Source organism: Eleginops maclovinus, chromosome 10 (genome assembly GCF_036324505.1).
Source record: "Eleginops maclovinus isolate JMC-PN-2008 ecotype Puerto Natales chromosome 10, JC_Emac_rtc_rv5, whole genome shotgun sequence".
Taxonomy (NCBI): domain Eukaryota; kingdom Metazoa; phylum Chordata; class Actinopteri; order Perciformes; family Eleginopidae; genus Eleginops; species Eleginops maclovinus.
The window spans coordinates 22,435,991-22,448,653 of NC_086358.1; the positions used below are offsets into that span (position 1 = coordinate 22,435,991).

Consider the following 12,663-nt stretch of genomic DNA (forward strand, 5'->3'; position numbering starts at 1 on the left):
CTCGAGACACGGCAGCCATCCTCGGCGCCATCTTGCTCGGTACCTTTTTTATCTCTGCATTTGACCCATCCCATTGCTAGGAGCAGTGGGCTGCCATTATGTACGGCGCCCGGGGAGCAGTGTAAGTAACCGGTGTCTTGCTCAGGGACACCACAAAGTATACAAAGCCATTCAAACTAGCTGCACCTTTACCAGCTTTGAAAACACTTTAATGATCAATAATTATAAAACATATCAGAGATATTATTCTGAAATGGACCAATCAAACAATGACTGCTTTTGCTGTCGCTACTTTAAGTACATTTTGAAGAGAATGCTTTCTACTTTTACTGGAGGAACATTTAGAATGCAAGACTTTTACTGTACTTCTACTTTTACTGAAGTACAAGATCTGAGTACTTCTACTTTAATTTTGTATAAAATGGGATTACTTCTCCAACCTCTGTCTTTAATGAACAGGGAGGTTGTTATTAAACTGCACCTCACCCACATATATCTACCATGGGTGTGTATATCTGTCTGTTTGTGATTGTGTTTGGGTTTCTAGGCTGGCATCAATGTGAACATGCGCAACACATACAACCAGACAGCTTTGGATATTGTCAACCAGTTCACCACCTCTTCTGCCAGCAGCGAGATCAAACAGCTGCTCAGAGGTTTGTAGATCTACATTGTGATGATTTTATGAAATAATACTTGTGTAACGTAGGAAAGATTTGTATTCTGCCTATCTTACCCAGTTTAGTTTAGTTTTCCATTTTATTACCCAAAAAAACATATGCTCGTCTGGTGCGCCAATCCTACCACCACCTGTCTCAAATATATAGTAATCACCAGGTGCCTAAATCACCCAGTGCCCAAAACCTCCTTCAAAATAAAAGCTTAGAGAACTACTGAAAATACAGTTACTATGATGAATAATGATTCATTCAATACAACAAAAACAGCTGGGAAATAAATATTTAATTACTAAATAACATAAACCAAATTATAGCTCCAACAGTACTGTTGTTCAGGCAGAGGCAGGGAAACAGTGGGGGAGAGATTGCAGACAGGTCAGAATCCCATCCTGATGATGTGTGTGTGTGTTTGTGTGTGTGCAGAGGCATCGAGCTCTCTGCAGGTCCGAGCCGTGAAGGACTACTGGGACCTCCACGACCCCACAGCTCTGAACCTGCGTGCTGGAGATCTGATTATGGTACTTGTGTTAGTCTGTTAAGGAATGTTTAAGGGCAGTAAGTCACAGCTTCACTTCCTGCCTCAGGTGTTGAGCCCCTGCAGACTCGTGTTCCTCTTGCCATTCACAGCTGTTACGTCTTTATAGAGCTTCCAATAACCTCTTTATCTATTTTTTATTATTTTCAGTCTTTGGGATGTTTCTTGCAGTTGTTAATTTACCTGTTGCCAGAGGTGTTAAAAATACTTTGATCTTTTAAAAGAAGTAATACTATACGGTAGATTTACTCAATTAAAGTGAAAGTCTTCCATTCTAAATATACTCAAGCAAAATTACAATAATATTATCTTTAAAATATACTTAAATACCAAAACTACTCATTATGCAAAATGGCCATTTTAAGAATTATGTATTTTATATCACCGCATGATAATAAGGGACGCATTCCTGTGAACATCATTTTATTTTGCAGCTGGTAAATGTGGAGCTAAGGTTAATGACTTGTATACTGCCAGGTGTGTTTATCCATTATAGTATATCATAATTAGTTAACTGATTTATATTTGAAAATGTGAAACTGCAAGTTGCTTCCAAATTGTACAATTGTACTGTTTAAAGTAGCATTAAATGGAAGTACTCAAGTAAAGAACAAGTACCTCAGAATAAATGTACTCAGTTACTTCCCACAACTGCGTGTTGCCTTGTTGTCAGGGGGCAGTGCTCACATTGAATGAGGCCTTACTAATTATCAAGGATTTACTAGACCAGAGGATTGTTGTTTTTAGATTCCGTCTTCACTTTCATATATCAGCCTCAGATCTCTCGTATGTACTTGGTCTGAAATAAAAAAAACATTATCTCTCTTGTGTAGTAATATCTGTGTGTGTGTGTGTGTGTGTGTGTGTGTGTGTGTGTGTGTGTGTGTGTGTGTGTGTGTGTGTGTGTGTGTGTGTGTGTGTGTGTGTTGCTGGGTAATTTAGCGAACGCTGAAACGAGACCACAGCAGAGAAACAGGCACTCACTTGCTGCTGTCGCTCTCTCTCTAACAACACTGTTTGCACTAATGCATGTGTATGGACATTTTTGTGTTAGTGGTCATTGCTGTGCATTTTGGTATCATCATAAGAGTCATTGTGAACCCCCCCCCCCCCCCCCCCACACACACACACACACCTGTATGAACGTTTTTGTCAGAAGGCTGTGTTTGTGTTTGTCCTTTCCAGGCGTTTTGTCAACACTCACAATGATTGAACTTCCAGCTCATTGGCTCTCTCATTTTGTCATAAAAGCCTGCCTGGAGGGGGTCAATTATTAACCCTTAAATGGTTTCTGTATCCTGGGGTATACATTTATTAGACAGGCTGTGTCTATGTGTAAAATGGGTAATATAGCAGTGTAATTATGGGTCTAATTTACAGTGTAACATGGGTGAAATATGGGTTTAGTTATTGTGTAACATAGGTGTTAAAGGAGTGTATTAATGTGTAATATGGGTGAAGTAACCGTGTAATTATGGTGTAACGTGGGTATCAGGGCGAAATGTGGCTGTAATACGGATGTAATAACTGTTTATGGGGGTGTATTAATGTATAATATGGGGGTATTAGCAGTTTAATATGGGTGTTATGCACACAATAGCAATCAATTAATTTTCCAAATGATTGGATGCCCATTAAGTGATGAGTTTTCAAGAGAAAATCATTTGGAAGGATCACCCCTGTAAGTTTAAACTTCTTTCAGCCCCCCGTTGTTAATATCATCAACTCATTCCTCTGGGTGTCTCTGATCCTGGTTCTTGTCTCTGCGGTGGTTGTGAGGCTGATGCTGTTTGTGTGCACACACACCGTTGAGCTGCTCTGTGCTGTGTTGCTGTCAGGTGGTGGAGCAGCACTCAGACGGACGCTGGAAAGGTCACGTCCACGACACCCAGCAGGGTGCAAACCGGGTTGGCTTCTTCCCCCCCTCAGTGGTGGAAGTGCTCAGCAGACGAGCAGGTACACACACAACATTGGAACAAACACACTCCGTGGTGAGGTTAGTAAGTACACATTTTTATAAGTACAAGAACACCCAATATATATTTTAAGTTAGAATCTGGCCAACCTCAACTAGCTATGACAGGACATTAAAGAATCTTAATGTTTCTATAGCTCTTTGTTTTTAGCATTACTCTCCATGGAGTGAATATAAGAGGGGGCTGTACCCAACAGCATGGCTTCATACTACATAAGTAAAGCAGCGCTACATTACTTTATTTTTATGCATTGGGATAATACACAATGTAAAATGTATTTAATGGGAGCGCTGAGAGTCTCTGATGTCACAGTTCCTGACAGAACGGCAAGCTGATAGCGTGAAAAAGGCTGAGTTAGCCCAGAGCAATGCTTATATCTGGACCAAGAATATATCTCCACACTTTAGCAGGACGATGTGTGTTGGCGTGCATGATCAATGGAGGGTTCAGCATATCATCAGATGTAATCCCTGGGATGAAGAGGAATATGATCCCTGCTTGTTTAGCAGCTGTAAAGCTTCAGACCTTCATCAGCAGGAAGTGCACAGTGATGGGTCCAAAAACAGCTACATACACACACACACACATATTAATAGGATTACTATGATCAGATTGCAAAGTGTCAGCTCAGTGCTAAAGCCCTCACTGTGTGTGTGTGTGTGTGTGTGTGTGTGTGTGTGTGTGTGTGTGTGTGTGTGTGTGTGTGTGTGTGTGTGTGTGTGTGTGTGTGTGTGTGTGTGTGTGTGTGTGTGTGTGTGTGTGTGTGTGTGTGTGTGTGTGTGTGTGTGTGTGTGTGTGTGTGTGTGTGTGTGTGCCCGCCCCGACTCTGTGTCAGCATCTGTGGACCAACAAGAAACCAAGTAAAAGTAATCCCTCTGGACATCTTACACTCTCCTCCAGCAGCCTCTTATGTAACACCGGAGCGGATTTAAAGACTTTTTTAGCTGTTGTTCCAGAGACTGTGATCAGGAAGACATGATGAAGTTCATTATGTTCTCACAGGACTCCTCACTGCCTGGTTCTATACCTGAAGCTGAGGAGCAGACATTAGCAACATCTCCTTCCCTCATTAATGCCAGCTCCTCCCATTCTCCCCTAGGTGTTACTCTCTCCCGCCTAGCCTCAACGCCCGGCCAGCGACAACACTCTGCATCCAAAGCACCCCCCTCCAACCATGGCCCCGGTCATCAAACTGATGACTCGTACTCCCTTGGATATGATCCTTCAGGTACAGTACATACTGTACACACACACACACACACACACACTTACCTTCAGTCTCCCAAACTCGCAGGCCAGATTCGCCAACATCTTCCTATTGATTTGGTTTCTGTTCACCCCCATGACACATTCTTGTTAATATTTGTACCCCCCCTCTGTTTAAAGTGACTGTACACAAATTGCAAATGATGCGAGGCAAGTTTATTTATATAGCACCTTTCAACACAAGGCAATTCAAAGTGCTTTACAAACATGAAAGACATTAAGAGTGTTAAAAAATAGTGCAGTATAAACACATTATAAAAAGGCATTTAAAAACATTCATTTAATGAAATGAATGAAATAAAGAGATACACACCCACAAAGATAATGAAATAAACACAACAGGTATAAAAAACATGAATACAAGTTACAGTGCAGAATAAAAGTCACAGTGCAATGTTAGATCAGAACAGTTCAATTAAAAGCAGCAGCAAAAAGAAATGTTTTCAGCCTGCATTTAAAAGTAGTAAGAGTTGCAGCGGCCCTGCAGGGTTCTAGGGGTTTGTTCCAGATATTTGGAGCATAATAACTGAACGCTGCTTCTCCTTGTTTAGTTCTAAGTCTAGGGACAGAAAGTTGACCCGTCCCAGAAGACCTGAGAGTTCTGGATGGTTCATAATGTAGCAGGAGATCACAAATGTATTTTGGGCCAAAACCATTCAATGCGTTATAAACCAGCAGCAGAACTTTGAAATCAATTCTTTGACAGACAGGAAGCCGGTGTAAAGACTTCAGAACTAGAGTGTGATCCACTCTCTTAGTGTTAGTGAGGACCCAGCAGCAGCGTTCTGAATCAGCTGCAGCTTTCTAATAGATTTCTTAGTAAGACCTGTAAAGACACCGTCACAGCAGTCCAGTCTACTGAAGATAAAAGCATGGACAAGTTTTTCTAGATCATGCTGTGACATTAGTCCTTTAATCCTAGATATGTTCCGCAGGTGATAGTAGGCGGACTTAGTGATTGTTTTAATGTGCCTGTTGAAATTCAGGTCAGAGTCCATGACTACACCGAGGTTTCTGGCGTTATCTGTTGTTTTGAACATTGCTGATTGAAGCTCAGCACTGACTTTTTGTCGTTCCTCCTTCGCTCCAAAAACAATGACCTCAGTGTTATCTTTGTTTAATTGGAGAAAGTTCTGACTCATCCAGTCATTGATTTGTTCAATGCACTTACTCAGTGTTTTAATTGGAGCAGAGTCTCCTGGTGAAATGTTAATGTAAATTTGTGTATCATCTGCACAGCTATGGTAACTTGTTTTGTTGCTTTTCATTATCTGAGCCAGTGGTAGCATGTACATGTTAAAGAGAAGAGGCCCCAAGATGGGACCTTGAGGAACCCCACATGTCATATTTGTCAGCTCTGATGTGTAGCTGCCTATAGAGACAAAGTGTTTCCTGTCCTTTAAGTAGGATTCAAACCGATTTAGAACTGTTGCTGAAAGTCTCAACCAGTTTTCTAGTCAGTCTAGTAATATGTTGTGGTCAACAGTGTCAAATGCAGCGCTGAGATCTAATAATACTAACACTGAGATTCTGTCTGTGTTTAAGTAGATGTCATTGAAAACCTTAAGAAGAGCAGTCTCAGTACTGTGGTGCGCTCGAAAGCCTGACTGGAACATCTCAAAACAGTGATTTGCATCCAAGAAATTACTCAGCTGTTTAAAAACTACTTTTTCAATGATTTTACCTAGAAATGGGAGGTTTGATATGGGCCTGTAATTATTCATTACTGAAGCGTCCAGATTATTCTTTTTTAAGAGTGGTTTAAGTAGTACTACTGCAGTTTTCAGGGCCTGTGGAAATACACCTGAGTGAAGAGACCGGTTTACTATATGAAGTAGATCTGAGGACATGCTATGAAAAACATTTTTGAAAAAGCTTGTAGGTATAATATCAAGGCAGCAGGAGGAGGACTTCAGATGTCCTCAATGTCTTTATCATTAATCAGATGGAATTGTGTCATGGTGTTTGAATTGATTTTAAGTGGACATAAGGACAACACATTTGCTTTACCTGACAAAGAAACACCGACTGCCTGTCGGATTTTCTGAATTTTGTCAATGAAGAAGGAAGCAAATTCATTGCAGGCCCTGGTGGATTGAAATTCTGATGCTACTGACACAGGGGGGTTTGTTAGTCTCTCCACGGTAGCAAACAAGGCACGTGAGTTTGTGTTTTTGGCAATGATGTCAGAGAAGAAAGACTGTCGTGCCTTTTTTAATTCTGAATTATAAAAGCCAAGTCTTTGAGTCTGGACCTAGCACATACCAGTTAGAGCTTGTTGCCTTTTCTCCGTGTGTATGTACACATCCTTATCAGGCTCCGGAGACAGCGGAGTGACGCCACAATGGAATGACTGCGTTGCAGTAGCAGTCAGAAAAAGACGCCAGCGGGAAAGGTGTTGTTGTTTACAGCTTTACCAGTCACTTCTGGTTAGCCATTGTTAGCACCAAAATAAAAGTATAGTAGCCAAATATGTAGTTGGAGTGGTGGAGTGGATTTTCCGGTTCTGTGCCCAAGGGTACATTGTGTCTTTATCCGTCCATGTTCGCAGGTCTCACTTACCCCTCCCATACAAACCCTGATCCCAGCCTCTCTTGATGCAGTAGGTGGACTCCCAGCTTCTGTATGTGGGGTATACAGTGTGTGTGTGTGTGTGTGTGTGTGTGTGTGTGTGTGTGTGTGTGTGTGTGTGTGTGTGTGTGTGTGTGTGTGTGTGTGTTCTTTAGGATCTCCATGTGACAGTCAGCTCTCAGCTAGTCCTGCTAGCCCCTCTCAGGACATTTGGGTCCTCAGGAGCTCTCCCACTGGTAAGGGTGTGTGCTCCTTAACCCCCACCAGACCCAACGTTGCGAACCCATCCGAGACACCCTAATAGATCCCTTCACATGCCAAGTCCTTGCCCCCCCACAGCCCAGTAATTCACTAACCATAACCATGGTTCTCTCGCAGCAGGACATGGCGGTGTGTGAGCAGCTCTTTATTTTCCTCCTGTGCCGCTGAAATATTAATATTAGAATATTAGATCTGTTTTTCATGGGCAAATAAATGATTTCATCTTTAATTCTAGATAAGTTCTGCAATTACCAACATTTTAAAAGGAAACTGGGATATTTGGGTAAATACACTAAATATGAAGTGCCTTTCCATAGCATAAAAGGTTACACATTAATACATGTTTGTTTAATTCTTTCAAAAGCATAAATATAAATATGAAAGTGTTATTCTGGGGGCAGTGGCATGCTATACTGTTCTTTCTGGAACAGATAAATTGTTGTTTGTTACACCAAGTGACTTCCCCTAAAATAAAAAATGTTTTACCTTTTTGTTAATGTATATATAAAACAAATGAGGTGAAATCAGTGATTGGTCAATCAAGTGATTAGCAAATTCTAACTGCTTGATTGTTGTTTTTTCAGGGGACCTAGACCACGTTCCTTCACTTACAACTGAACCCTTTCTCCTTGCTTCCTCTGTTCCGTGCTAATAAACTCATACCTGCAAACTAGTCACCTTTCGGCGAAATTCGCCGTTTTCAACTCAAAATATGTCATTGACGTGAATCGTGTAGATCCGAAGAGTTTTTTTTTAGGGGGGGGGGGGTGCTGACCGACCAACCATAGACTGTATAACCGACTGTATAATGAGCAAGAAACAAGTTTGCTATCTTCACAATAAATAAAATCGTTGTTCAAATGACTCGGTTCCACGACCACCGACCAATCATAAGCAAGATAAACCACAGCGCGCTTTTACCCATCGGTCCCTCTTGGAGTGGAGTGCTCAGTCGTCAGCGAGTGGTTCTTCTGGACAATTTTTGGGATACGTTACAGATACAAGTTTTGAGGTAGGTCTAGTTGCAGCTAATCTGGCAAAAACATTGTATGCTGTATAATTTTAACGTTGCTGAAGTCAAATTATTTTAGCCAAATAAAGTATTAACATGCTTCAGCTTATCAGCTTGTTAGGTTGCTAGCTAACCTCAGTGAATTGTGTTAAAGTTAGCCTAGCTAGACCAGTTCTACGTCACCTCGTTCAATGCGAAAAGAATACGTGTGTGAAGGCTGATCTCCACAGCATCCGTCCTGTTACCTGATATTACTGGCGGCTGTCATTGTGGTCAGATATGAGAGGGATGAAAACGAACACGTAATGAACAAATACACATCCGTGTGTGGTTTAGTGAGTAGCTAGTAGTGGTGCAACGGATCATCATTGATCCGTTCGGATCAATTATTTCGGTTTCGCATTCAACTTTTTAGTAGCTACGAAAAGTTTGGAGTTACGAACAAAATCTACAAACGCTGGCGACCGTGTGTAGAGTTTGTTTACAGTAAGCACATATAACGCTTCACTGTTGGAAATGACAGTATTCATATTGCTCTGTGTGTACACAAGACGCAGATGCCTTTGAAACACGCGATCTAAAAACGAAAACATGTTTTATATGTAGTAACAATTGTTGGCAATTGGCAGGTTTAAGATCCAGATTAGGTTCATGGTTGTGAATTACCTTTGTAAATCGACTCTATAGATTACACGTTCATTCTACATGTTGAATGATGATAGCGTAATACAAATATAGGCTATACATACAATGACAAAACTGCCGTGGGCTATATGTTATCCGTATCCTTTGTTAAAATTAATGTTCAATAGCTCTATGCCAATGGGAACAACAGAACGTGCGCATTACATATGGACCAATGCGACACGTTCATTACGGCCATGGACCGATAACACTCAGTAACGTACGCACACCAACCGGCATTTGCGTGTTTAACACCTTGTTTAACACTGGCGTTACCGCCGCTTAACTTAAATAATGAAGAACTGCTTTTAATTACGACTTGGCCGAGATCTTAACGTGCTGTTCATGCGTTTCGCATGAATAGCCTACTACTATAACTCGGAGCGGAGCAGGATATAATGCGCATGCGCGGCGTTGCTAGGCAACGTGTACAAAGGCTGGGGGGGTTTAGTTTGTCACCTTTTTCAGCCCTTCTGAGTTTGTAGGTATGTAAACTGTGTGTGTGTGTGTGTGTGTGTGTGTGTGTGTGTGTGTGTGTGTGTGTGTGTGTGTGTGTGTGTGTGTTCTCTCAGGGGACAGGATCAGTGTTGGCAGTGTGGGCAGCAGCCGCAGCGCTGGCAGCGGTCAGAGCTCAGAGAGCGGTCACAAACAGAACGGGGTTCAAACCAGGAACAATGGCAACAGTGGAAAGGTCAGAACACCCCGCTCCCACACAGTGACCCTGTAATCAGCCTGTTCAAACATTTGAATGAATCAGTAACCTTAGTCATTCCAGATATTCACTGGTGGTGTATCCTCCTCCCTGATTTTCTGTGCAGCTGACCCCCTCTGCTGGTGAGTCAGGAGAGCACCCCCACCCCGCAGCAGTGCAACACATCAAGCAGGCAGACAGATCTTCAGGTTGGTGTTCTTCTATCTATTATAATGCTTATGTTTCTCTCACCAACAAAATCGCGTTGTGTATGCAAAAGAATGTACAAGAATGACTTTACATTTCATAAACACTTCATGTCACTCACAGGTGTGTGTGTGTGTGTGTGTGTGTGTGTGTGTGTGTGTGTGTGTGTGTGTGTGTGTGTGTGTGTGTGTGTGTGTGTGTGTGTGTGTGTGTGTGTGTGCATACATTAACTGCTTCAGGAGGAAACACTCATGGGGAGAGGTTGCACATTGAGAGGACGTGCTCTCTCCTCAGATAAAGGAGCGTGCAGATTTATCTTTTAGACTTCTGGACATTCACATCCTCATGTCAGAGAAACAGTGTCAGTCTGCAGCCTGGGTCTCATCCCTTTTTCCCCATTTCCTGTTGCTCTACACCTGTAGTGAGTAAAGGGAAAAGCCTGCATTGGTTTCCAAGTATTGAAAAACTATGAAACAACAAATGAAAATATATATTTACCTTACATCACTCTGTTTGCTGAGCTCATATCATGCTATACTGCATCACTTGTACCATGTTAACACCACTGAACCTACCTGAGGAATGTGAGGACAGATACAGGCAGCAGCTGAGCTTTTGTTGTTCAGAAGGGGCTGGTATTATAGCCAGTCTGAAAGGAAATGAGATGGGAGGAGAGAGATGTACCTCACCTCACCACTGAAACCAAAAAAACTAAAAGCTTTATCTGAACAACAAAAACCCATAAAAGCATGGTCACCTCTCTGAGGAAACACAGCAGAGTGTGTGTTTGTGTGCACATGCAGCTGTGCTCTGGACTTCCTGAGTTGGAGCTTTGAAAATGTTTTTCTAGACCTGCTGGATGAAACAGGGGATCTCTGTTGACCTCGGGCTGAATGGGAAGGAGGGTTAAAGTAAGGAGAGGAGACATGAGGAGTGGGAGGGAGGAGACAGGAGCAGAAAGAGCAAAACACATCTTTTAAATAAAGGAGAAAGAACAGATCAGATGACTGAAGTGAGGGAAATGTCTGTCTGCACGAAGGAAGGATGAAGTGTGGAACATTAGCAGGTCTGCCGCTCTCCTCCCTGCTGAAGGGTAAGAAGCCACGGACTCTGTCTGATGTTGTCAGGGCTGAGCACTTCTCCTAACATTCTCTCTGAAGCTACAATCAGTTGTTTGTGTAACCAATATAACCAGAGGAGTCAACTCACTCACTGTGTGTTTACTGAGACATCATGGAGGCATCGTAGATGAAACAAGAAAGACATTTTTAGGAAAAATGTCTTTCATCGGTCAATCATTTTTCTGTTTTTCTGTCAGGACTGTCAGGTGAAGAGTTTCTGGCCCTGAAGCAAAAATACCTTTTCATGAGTTTCACCCTTTTTAGAGCCTCTCAAAAAGAATGAGAAATATATAAGTCACAAACAGAACAAACAAATACAGAAAGATTAGCAACACAGGGTATGGTGTTAGGGCTAAACTGAAATAACCTGAGATTCTTTAGCCTCCAAGCATCCAACATTCAAATGAACCTAAAGGAAAACCTTTTTTGTCTGGACTGGAGTGGGGACATGGTTAGCCTAGCTTACCTGGCTCGTTTAAAGTGTATGCTTACACCCGCCCACTTCCTCTGCACTGTGCAGGGTCTGCAGCGCGGACAGTTTGAGGATTTGTGTCTGCTAGATCATTCTGAGTAGTATTGTTTTTTAGCTTCTCCCTCAAAAGCATAGACATGATCCTCTTGTGTGAGTCCCACAGCCTTCAATTGATTGACCTGAGGCTTAAAAAAAAATGTCTGTTTTCCTGAAATTACGACAAATACAAAAGAACATTCTTTTCCCACTTATATTGAGTGGTGGCTAGCCATTCAGAAACCTAAAAGTAAAAACCAAAGCAGTGCATGACCAGACACTACTAGAGAGGTGAGAAGATAAAAATACATTATTATTGTTTTAGTGAACACACTTTTCTTTCATCTCCTTCATCCCTTAATGAACTAATTATATGTGTGTTTTTTGGAAGGAGTTTTAAAGTTCCTTTAACGTTAGTTGGACCCTTTCAGAAGAACAACACAGAGAAAAAGTGAGAAAACGCTCTCTCTGGGAACAGAAGGAAGAGATGTGGGAGGAATGCTGTATATTCACTCACCTGGAGAGACACAACACCCAGCTGCTTGAAGGCGGAGTCAGCAGGACTCAACATGTTAGACCTGACTGATGGTCATGCAAATGATATGACTGGATGATCACATGTGGAACATGTGTGGCTGTTGTTTGCTGTTTCTGTCAGTGTATGCAGCCTGTTGGAGGAGTCAATCCTCTGTGTGTTTTCTAGGAAGCTCCAGACGGCAGGTCAACGGCGGGACTCCTCAGAGAGGCTTTGTGAGGCCAGCAGAGCTTCTGGAGGGCAAGGTGAACTGTGTGTGTGTGTGTGTGAGTGTGTGGGGGGGGGTGGTCTGTGCTTAATTAACAGCCTCCCTCCCCACTGTCAGGACTCTGAGGCCATCTACCAGTGGCTGTGTGAGTTCCAGTTGGAGCAGTACACATCCAACTTCATCATCGCAGGGTATGACGTCCCCACCATCTGCAGGATGACCCCTGAGGTGATTCCATCATGATATGATGATACGTCTTTACAATAAGATCCAGTCTTGTTGTTGTTGCATGTGAATCTTGAATGCCCTGTTGTATTTCTTGGCAACAGTTGTGTCTTAAGTAAAAGCACAAATCATTTGGTCTTTAAATACTGAGTAAATTAGTAAAGTTTCCAAGGTAAAAGTACT

General features: G+C 42.2%; 1 protein-coding gene across 2 annotated transcripts in view; it reads left to right on the top strand.

Moving 5' to 3' along the window:
- LOC134870905 (caskin-2-like) overlaps positions 1 to 12,663 on the top strand; it is a 109,407-nt gene that overhangs the window by 87,267 nt on the left and 9,477 nt on the right. Inside the window, exons 10-18 of one of the 2 annotated variants that reach the window (XM_063893421.1) lie at positions 548 to 656; positions 1,104 to 1,198; positions 3,054 to 3,171; positions 4,291 to 4,419; positions 7,184 to 7,264; positions 9,558 to 9,676; positions 9,804 to 9,885; positions 12,216 to 12,292; positions 12,373 to 12,483. In XM_063893421.1, coding sequence (XP_063749491.1) covers positions 548 to 656; positions 1,104 to 1,198; positions 3,054 to 3,171; positions 4,291 to 4,419; positions 7,184 to 7,264; positions 9,558 to 9,676; positions 9,804 to 9,885; positions 12,216 to 12,292; positions 12,373 to 12,483 — 921 coding nt within the window. The remainder of the gene's footprint in view (positions 1 to 547; positions 657 to 1,103; positions 1,199 to 3,053; positions 3,172 to 4,290; positions 4,420 to 7,183; positions 7,265 to 9,557; positions 9,677 to 9,803; positions 9,886 to 12,215; positions 12,293 to 12,372; positions 12,484 to 12,663) is intronic. The other variant, XM_063893422.1, reaches the window with a different exon arrangement.